The sequence below is a fragment of the Nomascus leucogenys genome, chromosome 3 (assembly GCF_006542625.1).
Source record: "Nomascus leucogenys isolate Asia chromosome 3, Asia_NLE_v1, whole genome shotgun sequence".
Classification (NCBI taxonomy): Eukaryota; Metazoa; Chordata; class Mammalia; order Primates; family Hylobatidae; genus Nomascus; species Nomascus leucogenys.
The window spans coordinates 38,809,898-38,835,611 of NC_044383.1; the positions used below are offsets into that span (position 1 = coordinate 38,809,898).

The window sequence follows — 25,714 nt, forward strand, 5'->3', positions numbered from 1 at the left end:
TTGCTACACAGATTACAATTAATCCTTACACCAACATATTCAGCAGTCTATTTGCTCTATTTTAAACAAACTAACTGAGCTAAGAGAATGACAAATTCATTTTCAGTGTCCCACAGCTAATATACAAAAGACCCAAATTTGAAACTTTGTTTATTCAAACACTCATTCTTGAGAAATTTATCAGCACTCTCGTGTCTACCTTAAGACAAATACCAGAACTAACAATTTCCTGGTCTAACAGCCTTTTATGATTAGCATGTATCATAGTATTTATAGTAATAAGACCTCTCTATGGACTCCACCTAGAACTCCCAAAAGCCCATGTAGAGGTCCCCATTGCTGGGTCAATAGTCCCCACAGCAGTACTCCTAAAATTAGGTGGCTATGGGATTATACAAATCACCTTAATCCTTAACCCCCTCGCAGAGTTTATAGCTTATTCCTCCCTCAGGCTATCCCTATGAGGAATAATCATAACAAGCTCAATTTGTCTGTGCCAAACTGATCTAAAATCATTCATTACTTACTCCTCCATAAGCCACATGTCACTTATTATCATGGCTCTTCTCATTAAAACCCCCTGAAGTTTTACAGGTGCAAATGCCCTAATAATTACCCATGGACTAACCTCATCCCTATTATTCTGCCTTGCAAATTCAAACTACAAACAAGTACACAGCCAAACTGAGAGGTGAAGCTGTCTGGGCTTCTAGGTCGGGTGGGGACTTGGAGAACTTTTCTCTCTAGCTAAAGGTTTGTAAACACACCAATTAGTGCTCTGTGACTAGCTAAAGGTTTGTAAATGCACCAATCAGCACTCTGTAAAAATGCACCAATCAGTGCTCTGTGTCTAGCTAAAGGTTTGTAAACACACCAATCAGCACTCTGTAAAAATGGATCAATCAGCACTCTGTAAAATGGAACAATCAGCACTCTGTAAAATGGACAACTCAGCAGGACATGGGCGGGGCAAATAAGGGAATAAAAGCTGGCCACCCAAGCCAGCAGTGGCAACCCTCTTGGGTCCCCTTCCACACTGTGGAAGCTTTGTTCTTTCACTCTTTGCAATAAATCTTGCTGCTGCTCACTCTTTGTGTCTTCACTACCTTTATGAGCTGTAACACTCTCTGTGAAGGTCTGTAGCTTCACTCCTGAAGCCAGTGAGACCACAAACCCACCAGGAGGAACGAACAACTCCAGATGTGCCACCTTTAAGAGCTGTAACACTCACTGCAAAGGTCTGCAGGTTCACTCCTGAAGGCAGCAAGACCACAAACCCACCAGGAGGAATGAACAACTCTGGACATGCCACCTTTAAGAGCAGTAACCCTCAATGAGAAGGTCTGTGGCTTCACTCCTGAAGTCAGCAAGACCATGAACCCACCAGGAGGAATGAACAGCTCTGGATGCACCACCTTTAAGAGCTGTAACATTCAATGCGAAGGTCTGCAGCTTCACTCCTGAAGTCAGCAAGACCATGAACCCACCAGAAGGAAGAAACTCTGGACACATCTGAACGTCTGGAGGAACAAATTCCGGACACACCATCTTTAAGAACTGTAACACTCACCACGAGGGTCCGCAGCTTCATTCTTGAAGTCAGTGAGACCAAGAACCCACCAGAAGGAACCAATTCCAGACACATTTTGGTGACAATGAAGGGACTTTTGCCCATCACCAAGCAGTGAGTACCATTGGATCCCTTTCACTTGCTATTCTGTCCTATTTTTCCTTAGAATTCGGGGGCTAAATACCGGGCACCTTTCAGCCAGTTAAAAATGACCAGCGTGGCAGCCAGACTAAAGACATAGGTGTCAGGCTTTCTGGGAAAGGGCTCTCAAACAACCCCTGACTCTTTGGAGTTGGGAGCGTTGGTTTGCCTGGAACCAGCTTCCACTTTTCCTGTATTTCTGGGCTGAGCCAAGGGTCAACAGAGAGGAAAGCCATTCAGCTCCGGGGTCCCAACAACAAGTTGGTCGGCCCTGTGGCCATGACCAGAACTGTCAAAGTCATGTCACCCAAGCAAGACTTGCCCATCTATCCTATCTATCCTGACCCTTGCCTCCTGGGTCCTAGTGCCTGCCAGACAAACTTCCTCTTGCCTCTCTTCTCCGAGGCTAGTCCCACTTCTAAAAACCACTGCCTGTCTCTGGTGCTTTTCTAGTTTCTCCCAAATGAATGATTTCTAGTATAAACTCCAGGACTCTGTTACCTTCTTTAGGTACCCAGGCTCACCAATCATTTTTGCCCAAAGCCCCGTTTTAGGAGGTACTATCTGGAATTTTAGAATCCCTCCTCAGACAAGCAGGCCTAACAAAAACTATTCCTGAAGCTAGGATATGGGGAGCCTCAGAAATTCTATCCTTTCTATTCATATAAATGAGGACAAAAGGCATCACTCTTCCAACTCTGGAGATCCCTTCCCTCCCTCAGGGTATGACCCTCCACTTCATTTTTGGGGCATAACATCTTTATAGGACACAGGTAAAATCCCAATACTAAGAGGAGAACACTTAGGACTCTAACAGGTTTTCAAGAATGCGTTGGTAAGGGCCACTAAATCTGATTTTTCTCATTCCTCTTTGTGGTCTAGGAGGACAGGCAAGGGTACAGGTTTTCAAGAATGCATTGGTAAGGGCCACTAAATCCGACCTTCCTCAGTCCTCCTTGTGGTCTAAGAGGAAAACTAGTGTTTCTGCTGCTGTGTCAGTGAGCACAACTATTCCAATCAGCAAGGTCCAGGGACCATTTTGGGTTCTTGGGCAAGAGGTGTTTCTGCTGCTGCATCAGTGAGTGCAACTATTCTGATCAGCAGGGTCCAGGGACTGTTGCAGGTTCCTGGGCAGGAGAGAAAGAAACAAACCAAAACAATTGAGAGTTTTGTCTTTCAGATAGAAGACAATCAGGCATCAACAGGCTCACCCTTGAAATGTATCCTAAGCCATTGGGACCAATTTGACTCACAAAACCTGAAAAAGACGTGGCTCATTTTTTTCTGCACTATGGCCTGGCCGCACTATTCTCTCTCTGATGGGGAAAAATGGCCACCTGAGGGAAGTATAAATTACAATGCTATCCTGCAGCTTGGCCTTTTCTGTAAGAGGAAAGGCAAATGGAGTGAAATACCTTATGTCCAAGCTTTCTTTTCATTGAAGGAGAATACACAACTATGCAAAGCTTGCAATTTACATCCCACAGGAGGACCTTTCAGCTTACCCCCATATCCTAGCCTCCCTATAGTTCCACTTCCTATTAATGATAAGCCTCCTCTAATCTCCCCTTCCCAGAAAGAAATAAGCAAAGAAATCTCCAAAGGTCCACAAAAACCCCCGGGCTATTGGTTATGTCCCCTTTAAGCTGTAGGGGAAGGGGAATTTGGCCCAACCTGGGTACATGGCCCCTTCTCCCTCTCTGATTTAAAGCAGATCAAGGCAGACCTGGGGAAGTTTTCAGATGATCCTGATAGGTACATAGATGTCCTACAGGGTCTAGGACATACCTTCGATCTCACTTGGAGAGATGTCATGCTATTGTTAGATCAAACCCTGGCCTTTAATGAAAAGAATGTGGCTTTAGCTGCAACCTGAGAGTTTGGAGATACCTAGTATCTTAGTCAAGTAAATGATAGAATGACAGCTAAAGAAAGGGACAAATTTCCCACTGGTGAGCAACCCATCCCCGGTAGGGATCCCCACTGGGACCTTGACTCAGATCATGGGGACTGGAGTCATAAACATCTGTGGACCTGTGTTTAGAAGGACTAAGGAGAATTAGGAAAAAGCCCATGAATTATTCAATGATGTCCACCATAACTCAGGGAAAGGAAGAAAATCCTTCTGCCTTCCTCAAGTGGCTACAGGAGGCCTTAAGAAAATATACTCCCCTGTCACCCAACTCACTAGAGGGTCAACTGATCCTAAAAGATAAGTTTATTACCCAATCAGCTGCAGATATCAGGAGAAAGCTCCAAAAGTGAGCCCTGGGCCCTGAACAAAATCTGGAGACATTATTAAACCTGGCAACCTCGGTGTTCTGTAATAGGTACCAAGAGGAACAGGCCCAAAAGGAAAAGTGAGATCAGAGAAAGGCTGCAGCCTTAGTCATGGCTCTCAGACAAACAAAGCTTGGTGGTTCAGAGAGGACAGAAAATGGAGCAGGGCAATCACCTGGTAGGGCTTGTTATCAGTGTGGTTTACAAGGACACTTTTAAAAAAGATTGTCCAATGAGAAAGAAGCTGCCCCCCCTCGCCCATGTTTGCTATGCCAAGGCAATCACTGGAAGGCACACTGCCCCAGAGTGCAATGGTTCTCTGGGCCAGAAGCCCCCAACCAGATGATCCAACAACAGGACTCAGGGTGCCCAGGGCAAGCACCAGCTCATGTCATCACGCTCACTGAGCCCCGGGTATGTTTAACCATTGAGGGCCAGGAAATTGACTTCCTCCTGGACAATGGTGTGGCATTCTCAGTGTTAATCTCCTGTCCTGGATGACTGTCCTCAAGGTCCATTACCATCTGAGGAATCCTGGGACAGCCTGTAAACAGGTATTTCTCCCACCTCCTCAGTTGTAATTGGGAGACTTTGCTCTTTTCACATGCCTTTCTTGTTATGCCTGAAAATCCCACACCCTTATTAGGGAGGGATATATTAGTGAAAGCTGGAGCTATTATCTACATGAATATTGGAAACAAGTTACCCATTTATTGTCCCCTACTTGAGGGAATTAACCCTGAAGTCTGGGCACTGGAAGGACAATTTGGAAGGGCAAAAAATGCCTACCCAGTCCAAAGCAGGCTAAAAGACCCCGCCACTTTTCCTTATCAAAGGCAATATCCCTTAAGGCCTGAAGCTCATGAAGGATTACAGGATATTGTTAAACATTTAAAAGCTCAAGGCTCAGCAAGGAAATGCAGCAGTCCCTGCAACAACCCAATTCTAGGAGTACAAAAACCAAACGGCCAGTGGAGACTAGTGCAAGATCTTATACTCATCAATGAGGTAATTCCTCTATATCCAGTTGTACCAAACCCCTATACCCTGCTCTGTCAAATATCAGAGGAAGCAGAATGGTTCACTGTTCTGGACCTCAAGGATGCCTTCTTCTGTATTCCCCTGCACTCTGACTCCCAGTTTCTCTTTGCCTTTGAGGATCCCTCAGACCACATGCCCCAACTTACATGGATGGTCTTGCCCCAAGGGCTTAGGGATAGCCCTCATCTGTTTGGTCAGGCACTGGCCCAAGATCTAGGCCACTTCTCAAGTCCAGGCACTCTGTTCCTTCAGTACGTGGGTGATTTACTTTTGGCTATCAGTTCGGAAGCCTCACGCCAGCAGGTTACTCTAGATCTCTTGAACTTTCTAGCTAATCAAGGGTACAAGACGTCTAGGTCAAAGGCCCAGCTTTGCCTACAGCAGGTCAAATATCTAGGCCTAATCTTAGCCAGAGGGACCAGGGCCCTCAGCAAGGAATGAATACAGCCTATACTGGCTTATCCTCACCCTAAGACATTAAAACCGTTGTGGGCATTCCTTGGAATCACTGACTTTTGCCGACTATGGATCCCCAGATACAGTGAGATAGCCAGGCCCCTCTATACTCTAATCAAGGAGACCCAGAGGGCAAATACTCATCTAGTAGAATGGGAACCAGGGGCAGAAACAGCCTTCAAAACCTTAAAGCAGGCCCTAGTACAAGCTCCAGCTTTAAGCCTTCCCACAGGACAAAACTCTTTATATGTCACAGAGAGAGCAGGGATACCTCTTGGAGTCCTTACTCAGACTCGTGAGACAACCCCACAACCAGTGGTATACCTAAGCAAGGAAATTGATGTTGTGGCAAAAGGCTGGCCTCACTGTTTATGGGCAGTTGTGGCAGTGGCCGTCTTAGTGTCAGAGGCTATCAAAATAATACAAGGAAAAATTCTCACTGTCTGGACTACTCATGATGTAAATGGCATACTAGGTGCCAAAGGAAGTTTATGGCTATCAGACAACTGCCTACTTAGATATCAGGTGCTACTCCTTGAGGGACTGGTGCTTCAAATACATACATGCATAGCCACCAACCCTGCCACTTTTCTCCCAGAGGATGGGGAACCAATATAGCATGACTGCCAACAAATTATAGTCCAGATTTATGCCACCTGAAATGAGCTCTTAGAAGTCCCCTTAGCTAATCCTGCCCTTAACCTATATACCAATGGAAGTTCGTTTGTGGAGAATGGGATACGAAGGGCAGGCCATGCCATAGTTAGTGATGTAACCATACTTGAAAGTAAGCCTCTTCCCACAGGGACCAGCGCCCAGTTAGCAGAACTGTTGGCACTTACCCGAGCCTTAGAACTGGGAAAGGGAGAAAGAATAAATGTGTATACAAATAGTAAGTATGCTTATCTAATCCTACATGCCCATGCTGCAATATGGAAAGAAAGGGAGTTCCTAACCTCCGGGGGAACCCCCATTAAATACCACAAGGAAATTATGGAGTTATTGCGCTCAGTGCAAAAACCCAAGGCGGTGGCAGTCTTACACTGCCAAAGCCATCAGAAAGGTGAAGGACAAAAGGCAGAATGAAACCATCAGGCAGATGCTGAGGCCAAAATTGCTGCCAGGCGGAACCTCCCATTAGAAATACCTATGGAAGGACCCTTGGTATGGAACAAACCCTTCCAAGAGATTAAGTCTCAGTATTCCCTGACTGAAACAGAATGGGGACTTTCACAGGGGCATAGTTTTCTCTCCCCTCAGCGTGGTTAATGACAGAAGAAGGAAAGGTACTTATACCTGAAGCCAGCCAGTGGAAAATACTTAAAGCCCTCCTCCAAACTTTTCATATGGGTATTGAAAACACTAATCAAATGGCCAAATCCCTATTTACAGGGCCAAATCTCCTCCGGACAATCTGACAGGTAGTCGAAGCCTGTGAGGTGTGCCAAAGGAATAATCCCTTGGTCCATCGTAAGGCCCCTTTGGGGGAACAAAGAATAGGTCACTATCCTGGAGAGGAGTGGCCGTTAGACTTCACCCATATGCCTAAGTCAAAGGATTTCAATACTTGTTGGTCTGTGTTGATACCTTTATAAATTGGATAGAAGCTTTCCCATGCAAGATAGAGAAGGCTCAGAAAGTGATTAAAGTCCTAATTCATGAAATAATTCTTAGATTTGGGCTTCCCCAAAGCTTACAGAGTGACAATGGTCTGGCTTTTAAAGCCATGATAACTTAGGGAATTTCCAGGGTGCTAGGGATACAATATCACCTTCATTGCACCTGAAGGCCACAATCCTCAGGGAAGGTCAAGAAGGCAAATGAGACACTCAAGAGGCACTTAAGGAAACTAACACAAGAATCTCATCTCCCATGGCCTACTCTTTTGTCCATGGCCTTGTTGAGAATCCGAAATTCTCCTCACAAAATGGGGCTCAGTCCAAATGAAATGCTGTATGGATGGCCTTTTTTCACAAATGACTTCCTACTTGATCAGGAAATGGTCAACTTGGTCAAAGATATAACTTATTTGGCAAAATATCAATGAAACCTTAAAAACCTACCTGAGGGATGTCACAGAGAAAAGGGAACAGAGTTGTTTCAACCAGGAGATCTAGTGTTGATCAAATCTCTCACCTCTACCTCCCTATCTATGGCCTCTTTGTGGGAAGGACTATACTCAGTAATCCTCTCTAACCTCACTGCAGTTAAGGTGTAGGAGTGGAATCTTGGATTCACCACACCTGAGTTAAATTTTGAACATCCCCTGAGGAACCTGCAGGACCATCAACTCAGCAGTCCCAAGATCAGCCAGACCAGCCTCGATACACCTGCGAACTGTTGGAGGACTTGCATCTCTTATTTTGGAAGGAAACATCCCAGACTAAAAAGGCTCCTACCACTGATCCTGAAGAAAAACCCCTTCCTCCTTAAAAAAGATAAGTGAAAACCTACATAATCTTTATCCTTAACACCTCTTCTTGCCCCTTTAATGGAACCCTTTTACTATTTCATCATATTATTAAGCAGCATACTACCATACTCTTTGCAATAGGACTATACACTGTAGCTCCTGCTGGGATGAAAATCCTAATCACATCAACCTTCTTTCTATCTTCCTTCCTTCTGACAGCAATTTACTCCTACCTTTAACTCGGCCTGGATAAAATGATCTCATCTTCCAGAGCACCATCTTTACCTTCCTAATTACTCTTTGCCTATCTATCCCTCCTGCTTCCTTGGATACCTCATACAATCACCCCTCCCTTTCCACTAGTTCCTAATTTTCTCTACAAGACTCTCAAATTAACCCACTCTTTGTTAAACCAGTCCAATCCTTCCCTGGCAAATGATTGTTGGCTTTGTATCTCTCTATCAACCTCTGCTTATGTTGCCACCCCCATTCCCACAAAAAACTGGGTCTTTACCAACTTAACCTACCACCCTCATTATGAAGGAAAAGACCCTTTCCAACGTCTAAATATGCAATCATTATCTGACTTCTCCATCTCTGATAGGACCAAGAATACCCTAACAGGACGTGCAATCCAACTTTTACATTCTTACATTTCCACCTCACCTATTACACAAGCAATGGAAAGCCCATACACAGCCCTGTAACTACAAATACCATCTTAACTTTCCAAGCCCCTGTATGCATCCAATGCAACCTGTTATCAGGCCTGCCCCTGGGGCACCTACTACCCCATCAGTATAATTACACCCTACAACTTCAAGCCCCAACTGATCATAGTAACTTCCAAGTCACTCAAGCAGCTCTATTCAGATGGACTGTCCGCTTCTCAGGGCCCCAAAAAATCATCACCTCCTCCCTGCTTAACAAACAGTCCAGGTTTTGTAATGGCAAACACTCCCTGCATGACCATTCACCCCTGGACCCCCTGCAGCAGCTCCCCCACCACTAGTAAATGTCTTCTCATCCCCTTTCAATCACTCTCTTGAGTGGTTCCTAGTAGACACAAAACGGTTTTTTCTTCAGTGGGAAAATAGAACACAGGGAGCAACTCAGTTTTCTCCCAACACCCCTTTCCGGCCACTCACCAGAGCTACCGTGGCAAGTACTCTAGGAGTATGGGAAAATGAAAACAACAAACACACACCTTTTTAACATACGCAACCAGTTGTGTCTACCCAGCCAATGTATATTCTTCTTATGTGGAATGTCGACCTATATCTGCCTTCCCACTAACTGGACTGGCACCTGCACCTTAGTCTTTCTAAGTCCCAACATAAACATTGCCCCAGGAAATCAGACCCTAACATTACCCCTCAAAACTCAACTCCATCAGTGCAAAGCCATACAACTAATATCCGTACTTATAGGGTTAGGAATGGCTACTGCTATAGGAACCAGAATAGCCAGTTTATCTACTTCATTATCCTACTACCACATACTCTCAAAGAATTTCTCAGTTTACAAGAAATAACAAAATCTATCCTTACTCTACAATCCCAAATAGACTCTTTCGCAACAGTTACTCTCCAAAACCACTGAGGACTAGACCTCCTCACTGCTGAGAAAGGAGGACTCTGCACCTTCTTAGGGGAAGAGTGTTATTTTTACACTAACCAATCAGGAATAGTACGAGATGCTGTCCAGCATTTACAGGAAATGGCTTCTGAAATCAGACAATGCCTTTCAAACTCTTATACCAACCTCTGAAGTTAGGCAACATGGCTTCTCCCCTTTCTAGGTCCCATGGCAGCCATCTTGCTATTACTCGCCTTTGGGCCCTGTATTTTTAACCTCCTTGTCAAATTTGTTTCCTCTAGGATCAAAGCCATCAAACTACAGATGGTCTTACAAATGGAACCCCAAATGAGCTCAACTAACAACTCCTACTGAGGACACCTGGACTGACCCAGTGGCCCTTTCACTGGCCTAAAGAGTTCCCCTCTGGAGGACACTACAACTGCAGGGCCCCTTCTTTGACCCTCTCCAGCAGGAAGTAGATAGAGTGGTCATCACCCAATTCCCACAGCAGCTGGGGTGTCCTGTTTAGAGGGGGGATTGAGAGGTGAAGCTGGCTGGGCTTCTGGGTCGGATAGGGACTTGGAGAACTTTTCTGTCTAGCTAAAGGATTGTAAACACACCAATCAGTGCTCTGTGTCTAGCTAAAGGTTTGTAAATGTACCAATCAGTACTCTGTAAAAACAGACCAATCAGCACTCTGTAAAATGGAAAATCAGCACTCTGTAAAATAGACTGATCAGCAGGACATGGACAGGGCCAAATAAGGGAATAAAAGCTGCCCACCTGAGCCAGCAGCGGCAACCTGCTCAGGTCCCCTTCCATGCTGTGGAAGCTTTGTTCTTTCGCTCTTCACAATAAATCTTGCTGCTGCCCACTCTTTGGGTCCACACTACTTTTACGAGCTATAACACTCACTGCAAAGGTCTGCAACTTCACTCCTGAAGCCAGCAAGACCACAAACCCACCAGGAGGAATGAACAACTCCAGACACGCCACCTTTAAGAGCTATAACTCTCATTGCGAAGGTCTGCGGCTTCACTTCTGAAGTCAGCAAGACCATGAACCTACCAGAAGGAAGAAACTCCGGACACATCTGAACATCTGAAGGAACAAACTCTGGACACAACATCTTTAAGAACTGTAGCACTCACCACGAGGGTCCGTGGCTTCATTCTTGAAGACAGCGAGACCAAGTACCCACTGGAAGGAACCAATTCCAGACACAAAAGCATACTAATAACACGGAGCCTTCAAACACTGCTCTCCCTGAAAGTGATGACTCTTAACTATCCTCACCAACTTTGCCCTGCCCCCTACCATCAATCTAGTAGGAGTAGTCTTCATAACTACAGCCTCATTCTCTTGATCTAATCATACCATCATGCTTATAAGGCTTAATATACTAATCGCAGCCCTTTACTCTCTGGATATGCTAATTATTACACAACGAGGTGTATTCACGTATCATATTAACACTATCAAAACATCTTTTACTCGAGAAAAAACTCTAATACTTATACATCTTCTAACCCTCTTTCTACTATTACTAAACCCTAAGGTCATTTTGGGGTTTATATATTGTAGCTATAGTTTAATTAAAACATTAGTTTGTGGATCTAACAATTGAAGTCTGTAACTTCTTATCTACCACTTATCTGCTTTTGCTAGTCCTAAACCCACAGCTATTTCCTTTACAACAGGCATAAATTATTTCTTCAGAGAAGTTCAATTTTCACGGCTATTCTGAATAAAACACATGGCTAATATAGCAGAGGACTTATTTAATAAAATCTCTAATAACAACCACGTCCCTTACCATTTACCTTCAGCCAAAAATTATAGCAAATGGCTATGAAATAAAGAAGGAACACAACATTTCAAACTATTGACAGTTTGTTATTCTGAATTTAACATGCAAAGACCTAAATCTTTCTCTACTCACAAAATATATTATTTCATTCCACTATTTCTGACACTGACAGACCAGAAAAGGCAACAAAGCCTTTCAAAGTATTTTACTTTACAATGATCTCTTGTAACACTGTACCTCTAGGGATATGCTTTATTCAAAAAATACAGGTGAATTTACTTACCTTTTGCAAGCCACTGAAGGACCATACTTACATTGGTTAAGGATTTGCTGACGTCCTTAATATCTATCTGTAGGATATTTCCAATCACTGGGAGAGGAGTGGGGCCAGGAGGGAGTTTTCCTCTCCCAGACCTCTGTCTGCATAGTGAAAGGAGAAGCAAACATGAGAGACAGAGCACAAGGACCACAAAAGGATCCATTGAAGCCTTCTCTTCTTGTTAAGACAACCGTGAGCTTGCACTCCAAGCCTTTTATAACACTCCATGCTAATTCAGTGTGTGCCTCTTTGATGGATAAAGTGACCAATCACCTGGGTCCACTATATGCTCCTTCTGAAAGGACTCTGACACACTGATAGAGATAAAAATAAAATGTCCTTTGGTCTTGTTCTCCTTCGTTCCAGTGCCCACTCTGTACATTCTGGTTTCATTGTACTTGGCTGAAGCCTAGGTATTGGTAATAAAAAAAAAATGTTAACCCAAGTGGTTCCAATGCACCGTCATAATTGAGAGCACTGAAGTAAACAATCTGATACAAAAACAATTACTCAAAATTCTGAATTCTTAGATTAATAACCAGTTGGGAATTTATGATTTTGACGGAAATGGATGTATTCTATGCCTCGTATATTTAAAAAGTATGTCAATGCTATATCAAAGATTAGGAGACTTCGTCCTTTATAATGAAATCCTCTATTTAATATAGCCTACTAAAAATACAGCAGCCTAAACATGAAATAGCTAACGTAACTCATATATCTTCAATAACCAAAGATATATCAAGTAAATTAGCTTAGCAGATATAAACACCTTTACCATTTAACCCCCTAAAAAAACACGTGAAGGCAGGAATTGTTATTTTTTACTTTTCAAATGGGAAAAGGGAGACCCTGGGAGAACAGGACGCCTGTTGGTGCCACACAGCTCATAGCTGGCAGAACTGGGATTTGAGCTGAGGTCTTCTGATGCCCATCGTGGTGCATTATCTCTTACATCAGAGATGCCTTGAGAACAGAAGTCTCAAATTTGAAAAAAAATTATTTGCTAAAACTTTGTTTTTAGCTGATCTCAGAGAATTTGGTGCTAAGGGCTTGAGAACCTAAGGCTTCTTGACCTCCTGGTCACCTCCAGACATGGCTGCTTTCTGTTGATTTTGGTCTCTCATTTTCAAAAAAAATGTAATAATGCAAAGCAAGCATAGGAAATTATGGGCAGAACAAGAGTTGTGAATCTAATAGAGGATGGGAGGTAGGGAAATCACTAAATGGACCCACAGCACAAAACCACCACAATGTATAGACCTTAACAAGAGCTGACATTTGAGTTGAGGGTCTAAATACAACCAGAAAGATACACATTACTAGATCACTAACGACAACACTTATGCAAAGCCATTTTCTTTAAATATATCATCATATTTGTTCTAAATTTCCTAGTGAGGTTATTTCCAGTTCTCTTATTAAGAAAAATTAAGTTATGTTAAGACACAATTGCGCAGTGTTTCACTGGTCATTTTTAACAGAGATCCTAACCCCATTTAGAGAGAATTCTCACACCTCATATCCCTCTGGAATCTCTCAATTGCCTTTGCTTACAATAAAATTGACCCATCTCAGGAATGAGGAGGCTGAGCCTTGAAGATTCAGTACCGTAGCCAAGAATATGGTGTCAGCTGGTGCTAGAGCTGAGACTAGAATTCATAAGCCCTGCATCTTGAAGGTTTCATTTCAAACAAAACATTCAGTTCAATTGAGTCCAAAGATATTTGCTGATTGTGTACAATGGCTCAGTATTTTGTGATTCAGCCTAGTAAATGATTTTCAAAATAAACATTAATTTCATTAATAATTACAGCCCAAGTTGACTAGATTGGGGGTCAGAAGAGTTTGGTTTGATAACCTTTAGTACTTGGGTGAGTCCAAGGCCTTGGAGAACCCTTTATACAGGGCAAAGAAAAGCAATAACTTGGTCCCTGACTCACGTAATTCTAAACTCTAACAGAAATATACTACCTTATTTTGGGTAAAATAAGCTCGGTTGCTCTCTTTAGAATAATCATTTCATTCCTTGAGCGCTAGGTGTTCCAGCTCTGCTCCTCCTCTCTTCTGCTAGGTTGGGGCACCTACCTAGACCTTTCAGTTTATACAATGAAAGAATTATAGATAATTTGAAGACAAAAGGGATCTCTGAGATCAATTATTCTAAACGGGAATTGATTTGTTTTTTTAAAAAATGAGCAATTGTTGACTCAGTGAGACAAAGTATCACAATGCCTCAGTATAAGACTTAGAATCACAGTTTTTCAACTCCCAGTTCAGTGACATATCACATCCCATCTCATAGAATTCACATCTCAGTCCAAATGATCAAGGGAGTATCAACATTAAGCCCTCCACAGTCACTGGGTAACACAAACCTCAGCTTGACTAGAATGGTGGGTTAGAGTAGGCTTTAGAAAAATGTATTTCTTAACAGCAGTTTGGAGTTTCCAGCAACACTAAGTGGAAAGTACATAATTACCACATGCCTCTTTCCCTGCACCCACACACAGCCTCTCTCACAATCAAGAACTCTCATAGGTTACAATCAATGAACCAACACTGACACATCATCAACCAAAGCTCATAGTTTCTGTGGGGTTCATTCTTTGTGTTGTACATTCTATGGGATTTGACTAATGCATAATGACATGTATCCACCATTGTAGTATCATATAAAATAGCTTTACTGCCCTTAAAACCCTCTGTGCTCTACCTGTTCACCCTCTCTTCCTCACGAGCCCTAGCAATAAATAATCTTTGCAGTGTTGGCATAGTTTTGCCTTTTCCAGAATGTCATATGTTTGGAATCATACAGTACATAGCCTTTTAAGATTTAACTTACTAATATGTATAAAATTTCTCCATGTCTTTTCATGGCTTGATAGTTCATTTCTTTTAACACTAAATAACATTTATTGTATAGGTTTACCATGTTGTCTATTCATTTATCTATTGAAGAACATCTTGGTGATTTCTAATTTTTGACAATGATGAATAAAACTGCTATAAACATCCACGTGCAGATTTCTGTGTGGAAACATATTTTCAATTCATTTGGCAAATGCCAAGGAGCACAACTGCTAGATAATAAACATATTTTAGCTTTATTAGACACTGCCCAACTGTCTCCTGAAGTGTCTGTACCATTTTGCATTTCCACCAGCAATGACTAATAGTTCTCCTTGCTGCACATCCTTGCCAGCATTTGGTTCTATCAGTATTTTGAATTTTAGCCATCGTATAAGTGTGTAATAGTATGTCATTGGGGTTTTAGCTTGCAGGTCCCTAATGACATTTAATGATTAGCACTTTTCATATATTTATTTGGCATCTGTATGTCTTCTTCTGTGAGGTGTCTCTTCAGACCCGTTGCCCATTTTTTTAATCAAGGTGTCTGATTTCTAATTTTTGAGTTTTAAAAATTTTGGATAGCCGTCATTTATCAGATATATCTTTTGAAAAATATTTATCCCAGTCTGTGTCTTGTCATCTCATTCCCTTGATAGTGTCTTTTGTGGAGTAGAAGTTTTAAATTTTAATAAAGGCCAGCTTAGTTATTCTTTTATTTCATGGATCGTGCCTTCATTGTAGTATTTTAAAAACCATTGCCAGGTCAAGGTCATCTTTATTTTCTCCTGCCTTATATTACCAGAGTTTCATAGTTTTGCATTTAATATTTAGATCTATATTTTTAGTTAACTTGCATTAAAGATGTACGGTCTATTTCCAGATTCATTTTTCTGTATGTGAATCTCCAGTTACTCCATTAGTCTTTGTGGAAAAGACTATTTTTCCCCATTGAATTGCCTTTGCTTTTTTTTCAAAGATCAGTTGGCTGTATTTCTGATGATCTATTTCAGGCTCTTTACTCATTTGCATTAATCTATTTGACTGTTTTTTCACCAATTGCACACTGTCTTGATTAATGCAGCTTCATAATAAGTCTTGAAGTTGAATCGGGTAAGGTTAATCATTTGATTTTGTTCTTCTTAACATTGGCTGTTCTGGGTTTTTTGGCCCCTCCATATAAACTTTACAATCATACTGTAAATATCCAAAGATAAAAAATAATAAAAATAGAGGCCTCCCATTCCAAGATGGCCAAATAGGAACAGCTCTGGTCTGCAGCTCTCAGGGTGATTGATGCAGAAGATGGGTGATTTTTGCATTTCCAACTGAGGTATCTTGTTCATCTCATTGGGATGAGTTGGACAGTGGGTGTGGCCCATGTAGGGCAAGCCAAAACAGGGTGGGGCATTGCCTCACCCAGAAAGTGAAAGGGGTTGGGTGATTTCCCTTTTCTAGACAAGGGAAGCCGTGAGAGACTGTACCAGGAAAATCAGGACACTGCCACCCAAATACTGTGCTTCCCCAATGGTCTTAGCAAATGGCACATCAGGAGATTCTATACTGTGCCTGGCTCAGCAGGTCCCACACCCATGAAGCCTTGCTCACTGCTAGCACAGTAGTCCAAGTTTGAACTGCGAGGTGGCAGTTTGGCTGGGGGAGGGGCATCCGCCATTGCTGAGGCTTGAGTGCATAAACAATGCAGCCAGGAAGCTCAAGCTGAGTGGAGCCCGCCACAGCTCAAACAGGTCTGCCAGCCTCTGTAGACTCCACCTCTGGGGGCAGGGTATTGCTAAACAAATGGCAGCAGAAACTTCTGCAGACTTAAACGTCCCTGTCTGACAGCTTTGAAGACAGGAGTGGCTCTCCCAGCACAGTGTTTGAGCTCTGAGAACAGACAGACTGCCTCCTCAAGTGGGTCCCAGACCCCCATGTAGCCTAACTGGGAGACACCACCTAGTAGGGGCTGACTGACACCTCATACAGCCAGGTGCCCCTCTGAGATGAAGCTTCCAGAGGAAGGATAAGACAGCAATACTTGCTGTTCTACAATATTTGCTTTTCTGCAGCCTCTGCTGGTGATACCCAGGAAAACAGGGACTGGAGTGGACCTCTAGCAAACTCCAACAGACCTGCAGCTGAGGGACCTGACTGTTAAAAGGAAAACTAACAAACAGAAAGAACATCCACACCAAAACCCCATCTGTAGGTCACCATCATCAAAGAACAAAGGTAGATGAAACCACAAAGATGGGGAAAAACCAGAGCAGAAAAGTTGAAAGTTCTAAAAACCAGATGGCCTCTTCTCCTCCAAAGGATCACAGCTCCTTGCCAGCAATGGAACAAAGATGCATGGAGAATAACTTTGATGAATTGACAGAGGTAGGCTTCAGAAAATCGGTAATAACAAACTTCTCCAAGCTAAAGGAGGATGTTTGACCCATGGTAAGGAACCTAAAAACCTTGAAAAAAGATTAGATCAATGGCTAACTAGAATAAACAGTGTTGAGAAGACCTTAAATGACCTGATGGAGCTGAAAATTATGGCATGAGAACTATACGATGCATGCACAAACAACAGTAGCTGATTCGATCAACTGGAAGAAAGGGTATCAGTAATTGAAGATGAAATGAATGAAATGAAGCAAGAAGAGAAGTTTAGGGAAAAAAGAGTAAAAAGAAATGAACAAAGCCTCCAAGAAATATGGGACTATGTGAAAAGACCAAATCTACATCTGACTGCTGTACCTGAAAGGGACGGGGAGAATGTAACCAACCTGGAAAACACTCTTCAGGATATTATCCAGGAGAACTTCCCAACCTAGCAAGGCAGGCCAACATTCAAATTCAGGAAATACAGAGAACACCACAAAAATACTCCTAAAGAATAGCAACCCCAAGACAAATAAATGTCAGATTCACCAAGGTTGAAATGAGGGAAAAAATGTTAAGGGCAGCCAGAGAGAAAGGTCAGGTTACCCCAAATGGAAGTCCATCAGACTAACAGTGGATCTCTTGGCAGAAACTCTACAAGCCAAAAGACAGTGGGGGCCAATATTTAACATTTTTAAAGGAAAGAATTTTCGGCCGGGCGTGGTGGCTCACCCTTGTAATCCCAGCACTTTGGGAGGCCGAGGCGGGCAGATCATGAGGTCAGGAGATCGAGACCACGATGAAACCCCGTCTCTACTAAAAATACAAAAAACAAAAATTAGCTGGGCGTGGTGGCGGGCGCCTGTAGTCCCAGCTACTCAGAGAGGATGAGGCAGGAGAATGGCGTGAACCTGGGAGGCGGAGCTTGCAGTGAGCCGAGATTGTGCCACTGCACTCCAGCCTCGGTGACAGAGCGAGACTCCGTCTCAAAAAAAAAAAAAAATTTTCAACTCAGAATTTCATTACAGACAAGCAAATGTTGAGAGATTTTCTCACCACCAGGCCTGCCTTAAAAAGCTCCTGAAGGAAGCACTAAACATGGAAAGGAACAACTGGTACCAGCCACCAAAAACATGCCAAATTGTAAACATCATTGATGTGAGGAAGAAGCTGCATCAACTAACGGGCAAAATAACCAGCTAACATCATAATGACAGGATCAAATTCACACATAACAATATTAAACTTAAATATAAATGGGCTACAAGGGAATTTACAGATTCAATGCCATCCCCATCAAGCTACCAATGACCTTCTTCACAGAATTGGAAAAAACTACTTTAAAGTTCATATGGAACCAAAAAAGAGCCTGCATTGCCAAGTCAATCCTAAGCCAAAAGAACAAAGCTGGAGGCATCAATGCTACCTGACTTCAAACTATACTATAATGCTACAGTAACCAAAACAGCATGGTACTGGTACCAAAACAGAGATATAGACCAATGGAACAGAACAGAGGCCTCAGAAATAATGCCACATATCTACAACTATCTCATCTTTGACAAACCTGACAAAAACAAGGAATGGGGAAAGGATTCCCTATTTAATAAATGGTGCTGGGAAAACTGGCTAGCCGTATGTAGAAAGCTAAAACTGGATCCCTTCCTTACACCTTATACAAAAATTAATTCAAGATGGATTAAAGACTTACATGTTAGACCTAAAACCATAAAAACCCTACAAGAAAACCTAGGCAATACCATTCAGGACATAGGCATGGGCAAGGACTTCATGTCTAAAACACCAAAAGCAATGGCAACAAAAGCCAAAATTGACAAATGGGATCTAATGAAACTAAAGAGCTTCTGCACAGCAAAAGAAACTACCATCAGCGTGAACAGGCAACCTACAGAATGGGAGAACACTTTTGCAATCTACTCATCTGACAAAGGGCTAATATCCAGAATCTACAATGAACTCAAACAAATTTACAAGAAAAAAACAAACAACCCCATCAAAAAGTGGGTGAAGGATATGAACAGATACTTCTCAAAAGAAGACATTTATGCAGCCAAAAAACACATGAAAAAATGCTCATCATCACTGGCCATCAGAGAAATGCAAATCAAAACCACAATGAGATACCATCTCACACCAGTTAGAATGGCCATCATTAAAAAGTCAGGAAACAACAGGTGCTGGAGAGGATGTGGAGAAATAGGAACACTTTTACACTGTTGGTGGGACTGCAAACTAGTTCAACCATTGTGGAAGTTGGTGTGGTGATTCCTCGGGATCTAGAACTAGAAATACCATTTGACCCAGCCATCCCATTATGGGTATATACCCAAAGGATTATAAATCATGCTGCTATAAAGACACATGCACACGTATGTTTATTGCGGCACTATTCACAATAGCAAAGACTTGGAACCAACCCAAATGTCCAACTATGATAGACTGGATTAAGAAAATGTGGCACATATACACCATGGAATACTATGCAGCCGTAAAAAATGATGAGTTCATGTCCTTTGTAGGGACATGGATGAAGCTGGAAACCATCATTCTTAGCAAATTATCGGAAAGACAAAAAACCAAACACTGCATGTTCTCACTTATAGGTGGGAATTGAACAATGAGAACACATGGACACAGGAAGGGGAACATCACACACCAGGGACTGTTGTGGGGTGGGGGGAGGGGGGGAGGGATAGCATTAGGAGATATACCTAATGTTAAATGTCGAGTTAATGGGTGCAGCACACCAACATGGCACATGGATACATATGTAACAAACCTACACGTTGTGCACATGTACCCTAAAACTTAAAGTATAATAATAAAAAAAGTAAATGGGCTAAATGCCCCAATTAAAAGACACAGCCTTGCAAATTGGATAAACACAGAAGCACAAAATAAAGGGATGGAGGAAGATCTACCAAGGAAATGGAAAGCAAAACAAAGCAGGTGTTGCAATCCTAGTCTCTGATAAAACAGACTTTAAACCAACAAAGAACAAAAGTGACAAAGAAGGCCATTACATAATGGTAAAGGGATCAATTCAGCAAGAAGAGCTAACTATCCTAAATATATATGCACCCAATACAGGAGCACCCAGATTCATAAAGCAAGTCCTTAGAGACCTACAAAAAGGCTTAGACTCCCACACAATAATAATGGGAGAGTTTAACAACCCACTGTCAATATTAGATCAATGAAACAGAAGGTTAACAAGGATATCCAGGAATTGAACTCAGCTCTGCACCAAGTGAACCTAATAGACATCTACAGAACTCTCCACCCTAAATGAACAGAATATACATTCCTCTCAGCACCATATCACAGTTATTCCAAAATTACCACATAGTTGGAAGTAAAGCAATCCTCAGCAAATGTAAAAGAACAGAAATCACAACAAACTGTCTTTCAGACCACAGTGCAATCAAATTAGAACACAGGATTAAGAAACCCTAAAACTTAAAGTATAATAAAATAAAATAAAATAAAGAAACTCACTCAAAACTGCACAACTACATGGAAACTGAACAACCTGCTCCTGAATGACTACTGGGTAAATAACAAAATGAAGGCAGAAATAAAGGTGTTCTTTGAAACAAATGAGAACAAAGACACAACATACCAGAATCTGTGGGACACATTTAAAGCAGTATGTAGAGGGAAATTTATAGAATAAATGCCCACAAGGGAAAGCAGGAAAGATCTAAAATCGACACTCTAACATCACAATTAAAAGAAGGCTAATCAGAAACCCAAAGAATGCAATCGTTTGCCTTTATCTACCTATGACATGAACCCCACTCCCCACTTTGAGTTGTCCCATCTTTCCAGACCAAATGAATGCAAATCTCACATATATTGACGGATGTCTCATGTCTCCCTAAAATGTTTAAAACTAAGCTGCTCCCTGACCAATTTGACCACATGTTATCAGGATCTCCTGAAGTTGTGTCATGGGTGTGTCCTTAATCTTAGCAAAATAAGCTTCCTAAATTGACTGAGACTTGTCTCAGATATTTTGAGTTCACAAACTAAGGTAAGATATGATAAAGGTTAAAAAAATGTATGAACAAAATATCAATGTTAATAAGGAGATAAAAACCTGAAATTAAACCAAAAAGAAATTCTGGAGCTTAAAAGTATGATAACTGAGATTAAAAATTCACTAGACGGATTCGAAAGCAGATTTGAGCAGGCAGAAGAAAGAATCAGAGACCATGAAGATAGATAGGTCAGTGGAAATTATCAAGCCTAATGAACAGACTGAAAAAAATTAAAGAAAATTGAATAGAGCCTAAGGGATCTGTGGGACCCCATCAAGCAGACGAAGACGTGCATTATGGAAATCCAAGGATGAAAACAGATAGACAGAATATTTGAAGAAACAATGGCTTAAAACAACCCAAATTTGATGACAGTCATGAAGATAAACATTAAGGAGGCTCAGGAAACTCCAATAAATATATCCTCAGAGACCCACATTGAGACACATTATAACTTAATTTTCAAAAGACAATGACAGAGATTCTGAAAGCAACTAGAGACAATTTTCACCACTATATCATTAAGCTTTTTCCAAAGCACTAGAAGGCAAAGAATATTTTTTTTTTATTTTTCAAATGGGGAAAGGGAGATCTATCTAGTGTCACATATCTCATTATGTGGCAGAACTCGGATTTGAATGGAGATCTTGTGATTTGCATTGTGGTACATTATTGCTTATACCACAGCTGCCTCAAGAGCAATTTTAGCAAAACAAAACAAACTCCAAAGGCATTAGTTTCCATGAGTGCATACTCTAGTAACTCTTTTCCTTCATCAAAAAAGTCATCATATCAAATAGAAGGCTATTTCACTCCAAGGAGACAAAGGTCATAGGTGTTCAAGAGAATGGAAAAAATATATGGTTCTCCTCTCTCCATTACTGCAGAAGTAAGACGTGCTCAGAACAACCAATGGAAGAGCCAATCTCAAAGAATTTAGTAGAGAACACTTGAGAAATTATGGCTTCTCCCACTTCTTAGTCACCTCCAGACATAGCTGTATCCATAATTTTTTTGCCCTGTCATAGTCAGAAATAATAGAATAAAGTAATGCATACCAAGAAAGGAAGCTGATGGAACAGCAACAAGTGCTTCAGTGGTATATAGGAGGTAGGTATACTATTAAACAGACACACAGTACAGAATGACCACAATGTACAAAACTGAATGGAAAACTACATTTTTGGTTATGAGGATGACCAGGCATATCTTGAAGATATTGTGTGTTCAATTCCAGACCACCACAATAATGCAAATATTTCAATAGAGCAGGACACATGAATTTTTTGGTTTCCCAGTATGTATAAAAGTTATGTTTACACTATACTGTTGGTTAAGTATGCAATAGCATTACATCTAAAAAGTGTGCATAACTTAATTTTAAAATACTTTATGGCTACAAAATGCTAATGATCATTAGAGTCTTTGGCAAGTCATAATCATGTTGCTAGTGTAGGGTCTTACCTCAGTGTTGATGGCTGCTGACTAATCATGGTAGTGCTTGCTGAATTTTTGAGTGGCTGTAAAAATTTCTTAAAATGAGACAATGATGAAGCTTGCCACATTGACTCTTCCTTTCATGAAAGATTTTTCTATTACATGTGATGCTGTTTGATAATATTTCACCCACAATAAAACTTCTTCTGAAATTGGAATCAATCCTCTGAAATCCTGCTTCTTCCCCAACAAAATTTATATAATATTTTAAATCCTTTTTTTGTCATTTTAACAATGTTCAACAGTAGTAGATTCACTGCCAAGGAAACAATTTCATTGCTCATCTGTAAGAAGCAACTCCTCATCCAGTAGAGTTTGATCATAAGATTGCAGCAATTTAGTCATATTTTCAAGCTCTATTTCTAATTTTCTTGCTGTTTCCACCACATCTGCATGCATTTACTTTTTTTTTTTTTTTTTGAGATGGAGTCTTGCTCTGTCGCTCAGGCTGGAGTGCAGTGGCGCGATCTCGGCTCACTGCAAGCTCCACCTCCCGGGGTCACGCCATTCTCTTGCCTCAGCCTCCCGAGCCGCTGGGACTACAGGCGTCCACCATCATGCCTGGATAATTTTTTGTAGATGTTTTTAGTAGAGACAGGGTTTCACCGTGTTAGTCAGGATGGTCTTGATCTCCTGACCTCGTGATCCGCCCACCTCAGCCTCCCAAAGTGCTGGGATTACAGGTGTGAGCCACCACGCCTGGCCTGCATTTACTTTCTTTACTGAAGTCTTGAAACCTGCCTAGTTATCTATGAGGGTTGGAATCAATTTCTTCCAATTCATGTTAATACTGATAGTTTGAATCCTCCCATGAATTACAAATGTTCTTAATCTTTTTCAAAAGGTTTTTAATTTAGTTTGCACACATTAATTGAGGAATGACTATCTCTAGCAGGTGTAGCCTTCTGAACTGTACATATCAAATAAGACTTACAAGTTGAAATTACTACTTGATTCATGACTGAGGAATAAATGTTGTGTTGTCAGTAATGAAAACATCTCCTGATACATCTCCATCAGAGATCATGGGTGCCATGATTAGCTGCATTGTCAAGGAGCAGTAATATTTTCAAAAGAATTTTTTTCTGAGTGGTAGATCTCAAAAGTGGTCTTAAGATATTCAGTAAATTATGATGCAAACAGAAGTGCTGTCATCCAGACTTTATTGCTGTTTTTTCTTGAAAAAATTTTTGAAGTATTCCCTCAAATACATTTTCCATGTTGTTTACTTTATCTTCTCTCACAGGAATGCCAATAATTCATAGGTTTGGTTGTTAGACATAATCACATATTTCTCAAAGCCTTTCTTCATTTTTTAAAATTCTTTTTCTTTATTTCTATCTGACTGGGTTAGTTCAAAAGACTGGTCTTCAGATCCTGAAATTCTTTCTTCGGCTTGGTCTACTCTATTGATAAATTTTTCCATTGTATTCTGAAATTCTTTAAGTGAATTTTTCAATTCCAGAATTCTGATTGAGTTTTTAAAGATGTGTATCTTTTTCTTCATTTCCCAGATGGCTTTAGTAGTTTTTTTGTGTTGATTTTCAATCTTGCCTTGAATTTCATTGATCTTCCTTGCAATCTATATTTTGAATGCTTTATATGTCATTTCTGAGTTCCCATTTTGCTTAGGGTTCATTTCTGGGGTGCTAGCATGATCTTTTGGTGCTTTACAACATTCAGATATTTCATGGTATCAGAATTCTCATGATGGTTCCTTCTCATTTGGAGAGGCTGGCACTTTTAATTTTTGAAATTATTTTTCTGTGGATATAATTTTTTCTTTTCTTATTTTTTTTTCTTTTCCTTTATTCTTCCCTCCCTTCCTATGGGGTGTGACTGTAGAGTATATTGGGTAAGGTCTTTTGGCTTTTCTTCTACAGCCCTATGCCCACTGTCAGCAGATTTTATATTAAACTGTCTGACTCAACTTACAAGCAAGTAGATGGCACTTACAGGTAAGAACCAGCTGTAGCACAAGCAGATGGGTATGTAGTGGATCTTTGTTTACTGTGAGATGTTCTCTGTTGTTTAAGGTGATAGGCTGGACATTGGATTACCCAGTTCCCTGAGCTTCCTGTTCTGTGTGGATGCAGGGCCACAGCTGGGCAAAGCTGGCTTGCCCATAAATACCTCAGTGATAAGCACAGGCATGGGATTTGATGAGTATGGCTGAGAGGAGCTCCTGGTAAGATTCACTGATGTCTCTGTGAAGGGCAACTGGGCTGCACCAGCTCTGTGTCCAAGATAGGCAGAAACATAATGCTTCTCTCTCACACTCACACACAAAAATTGAAATAATATCAAGCATCTTCTCTGACTACAATGGAATAAAACCAGAAATTGGCCAGGTGCAGTGGCTCATGCCTGTAATGCCATCACTTTGGGAGGCTGAGGTGAGCAGATCACCTGAGGTCGGGAATTTGTCACCAGTCCGACCAACATAGAGAAACTCTGTCTCTACTAAAAATACAAAAATTAGCCAGGCACGGTGGTGCATGCCTGTAATCCCAGCTACTCAGGAGGCTGAGGGAGGAAAATCACTTGAACTCAGGAGGCAGAGGTTGTGGTGAGCCGAGATCATGCCACTGCACTCCAGCCTGGGCAACAAGAGCAAAACTCTATCTCAAAAAACAAAACAAAACAAAAACTAGAAATCAATAACAAGAAATTTTGGAAACTATGCAAATACATGGAAATTAAACAATACACTCCTGAATGACCAGTGGGTCAATGAAGAATTAAGAAGAAAATTGAAAAAATTCTTGAAAAAAATAATAATGGAAACATAACATACAAAAACCTATGGAATGCAGCAAGACAAGTACAAAGAGGGAGTTTACAGCTGTAACTGCTTGCATCACAAACAGGAAAAACTTCAGATAAGCAATCTAATGATGCATCTTAACAAATAAGTAAAGCAAGAGCAAACCAAACCCAACATTAGTAGAAAAAAAGAAATCACAAAGGTCAGAGCAGAAATAAAATTGAAATTTAAAAACAATACAAAAGATCAATGAAACAAGACATTTGTTTTTTGAAAAGTTAAACAAAATTAACAAAGCCTTTTTTCCGATTAAGAAAAAAGGAGAGAAAATACAAATAAATAAAATCAGAGATGAAAAAGGAGACATTACAACTGATACTGCAGAAATTCAAAGGATTATTAGTGGCTACTATGAGCAACTACATGCCAATAAATCAGAAAATCTAGAAGAAATTGACAATTTTCTAGACATATACAACCTACCAAGATTGAACCATGAAGAAATCCAAAACCTGAGCAGACTACTAACAAGTAACAAGATCAAAGCCTTAA

The 25,714-nt window shown here is 41.1% G+C and overlaps 1 protein-coding gene and 1 long non-coding RNA gene across 5 annotated transcripts in view; one reads left to right on the plus strand and one right to left on the minus strand.

Moving 5' to 3' along the window:
* Window positions 1–25,714, minus strand: part of LOC100601437 (cytochrome P450 2C19) — a 152,614-nt gene that overhangs the window by 42,120 nt on the left and 84,780 nt on the right. The window contains exon 1 of one of the 4 annotated variants that reach the window (XM_003255245.4): window positions 11,607–11,799. The exons of 2 other annotated variants lie outside the window; for them this stretch is intronic. In XM_003255245.4, coding sequence (XP_003255293.2) covers window positions 11,607–11,774 — 168 coding nt within the window. In that variant the 5' untranslated portion in view covers window positions 11,775–11,799. Of the gene's footprint in view, window positions 1–11,606; window positions 11,800–25,714 lie in introns of those variants that run through there. One more of the 4 variants, XM_004087571.3, reaches the window with a different exon arrangement.
* Window positions 535–18,012, plus strand: LOC115834425. Its single transcript, XR_004029298.1, has 3 exons — window positions 535–671; window positions 6,683–6,687; window positions 18,002–18,012. It is a non-coding gene; the product is annotated as an uncharacterized LOC115834425 (long non-coding RNA).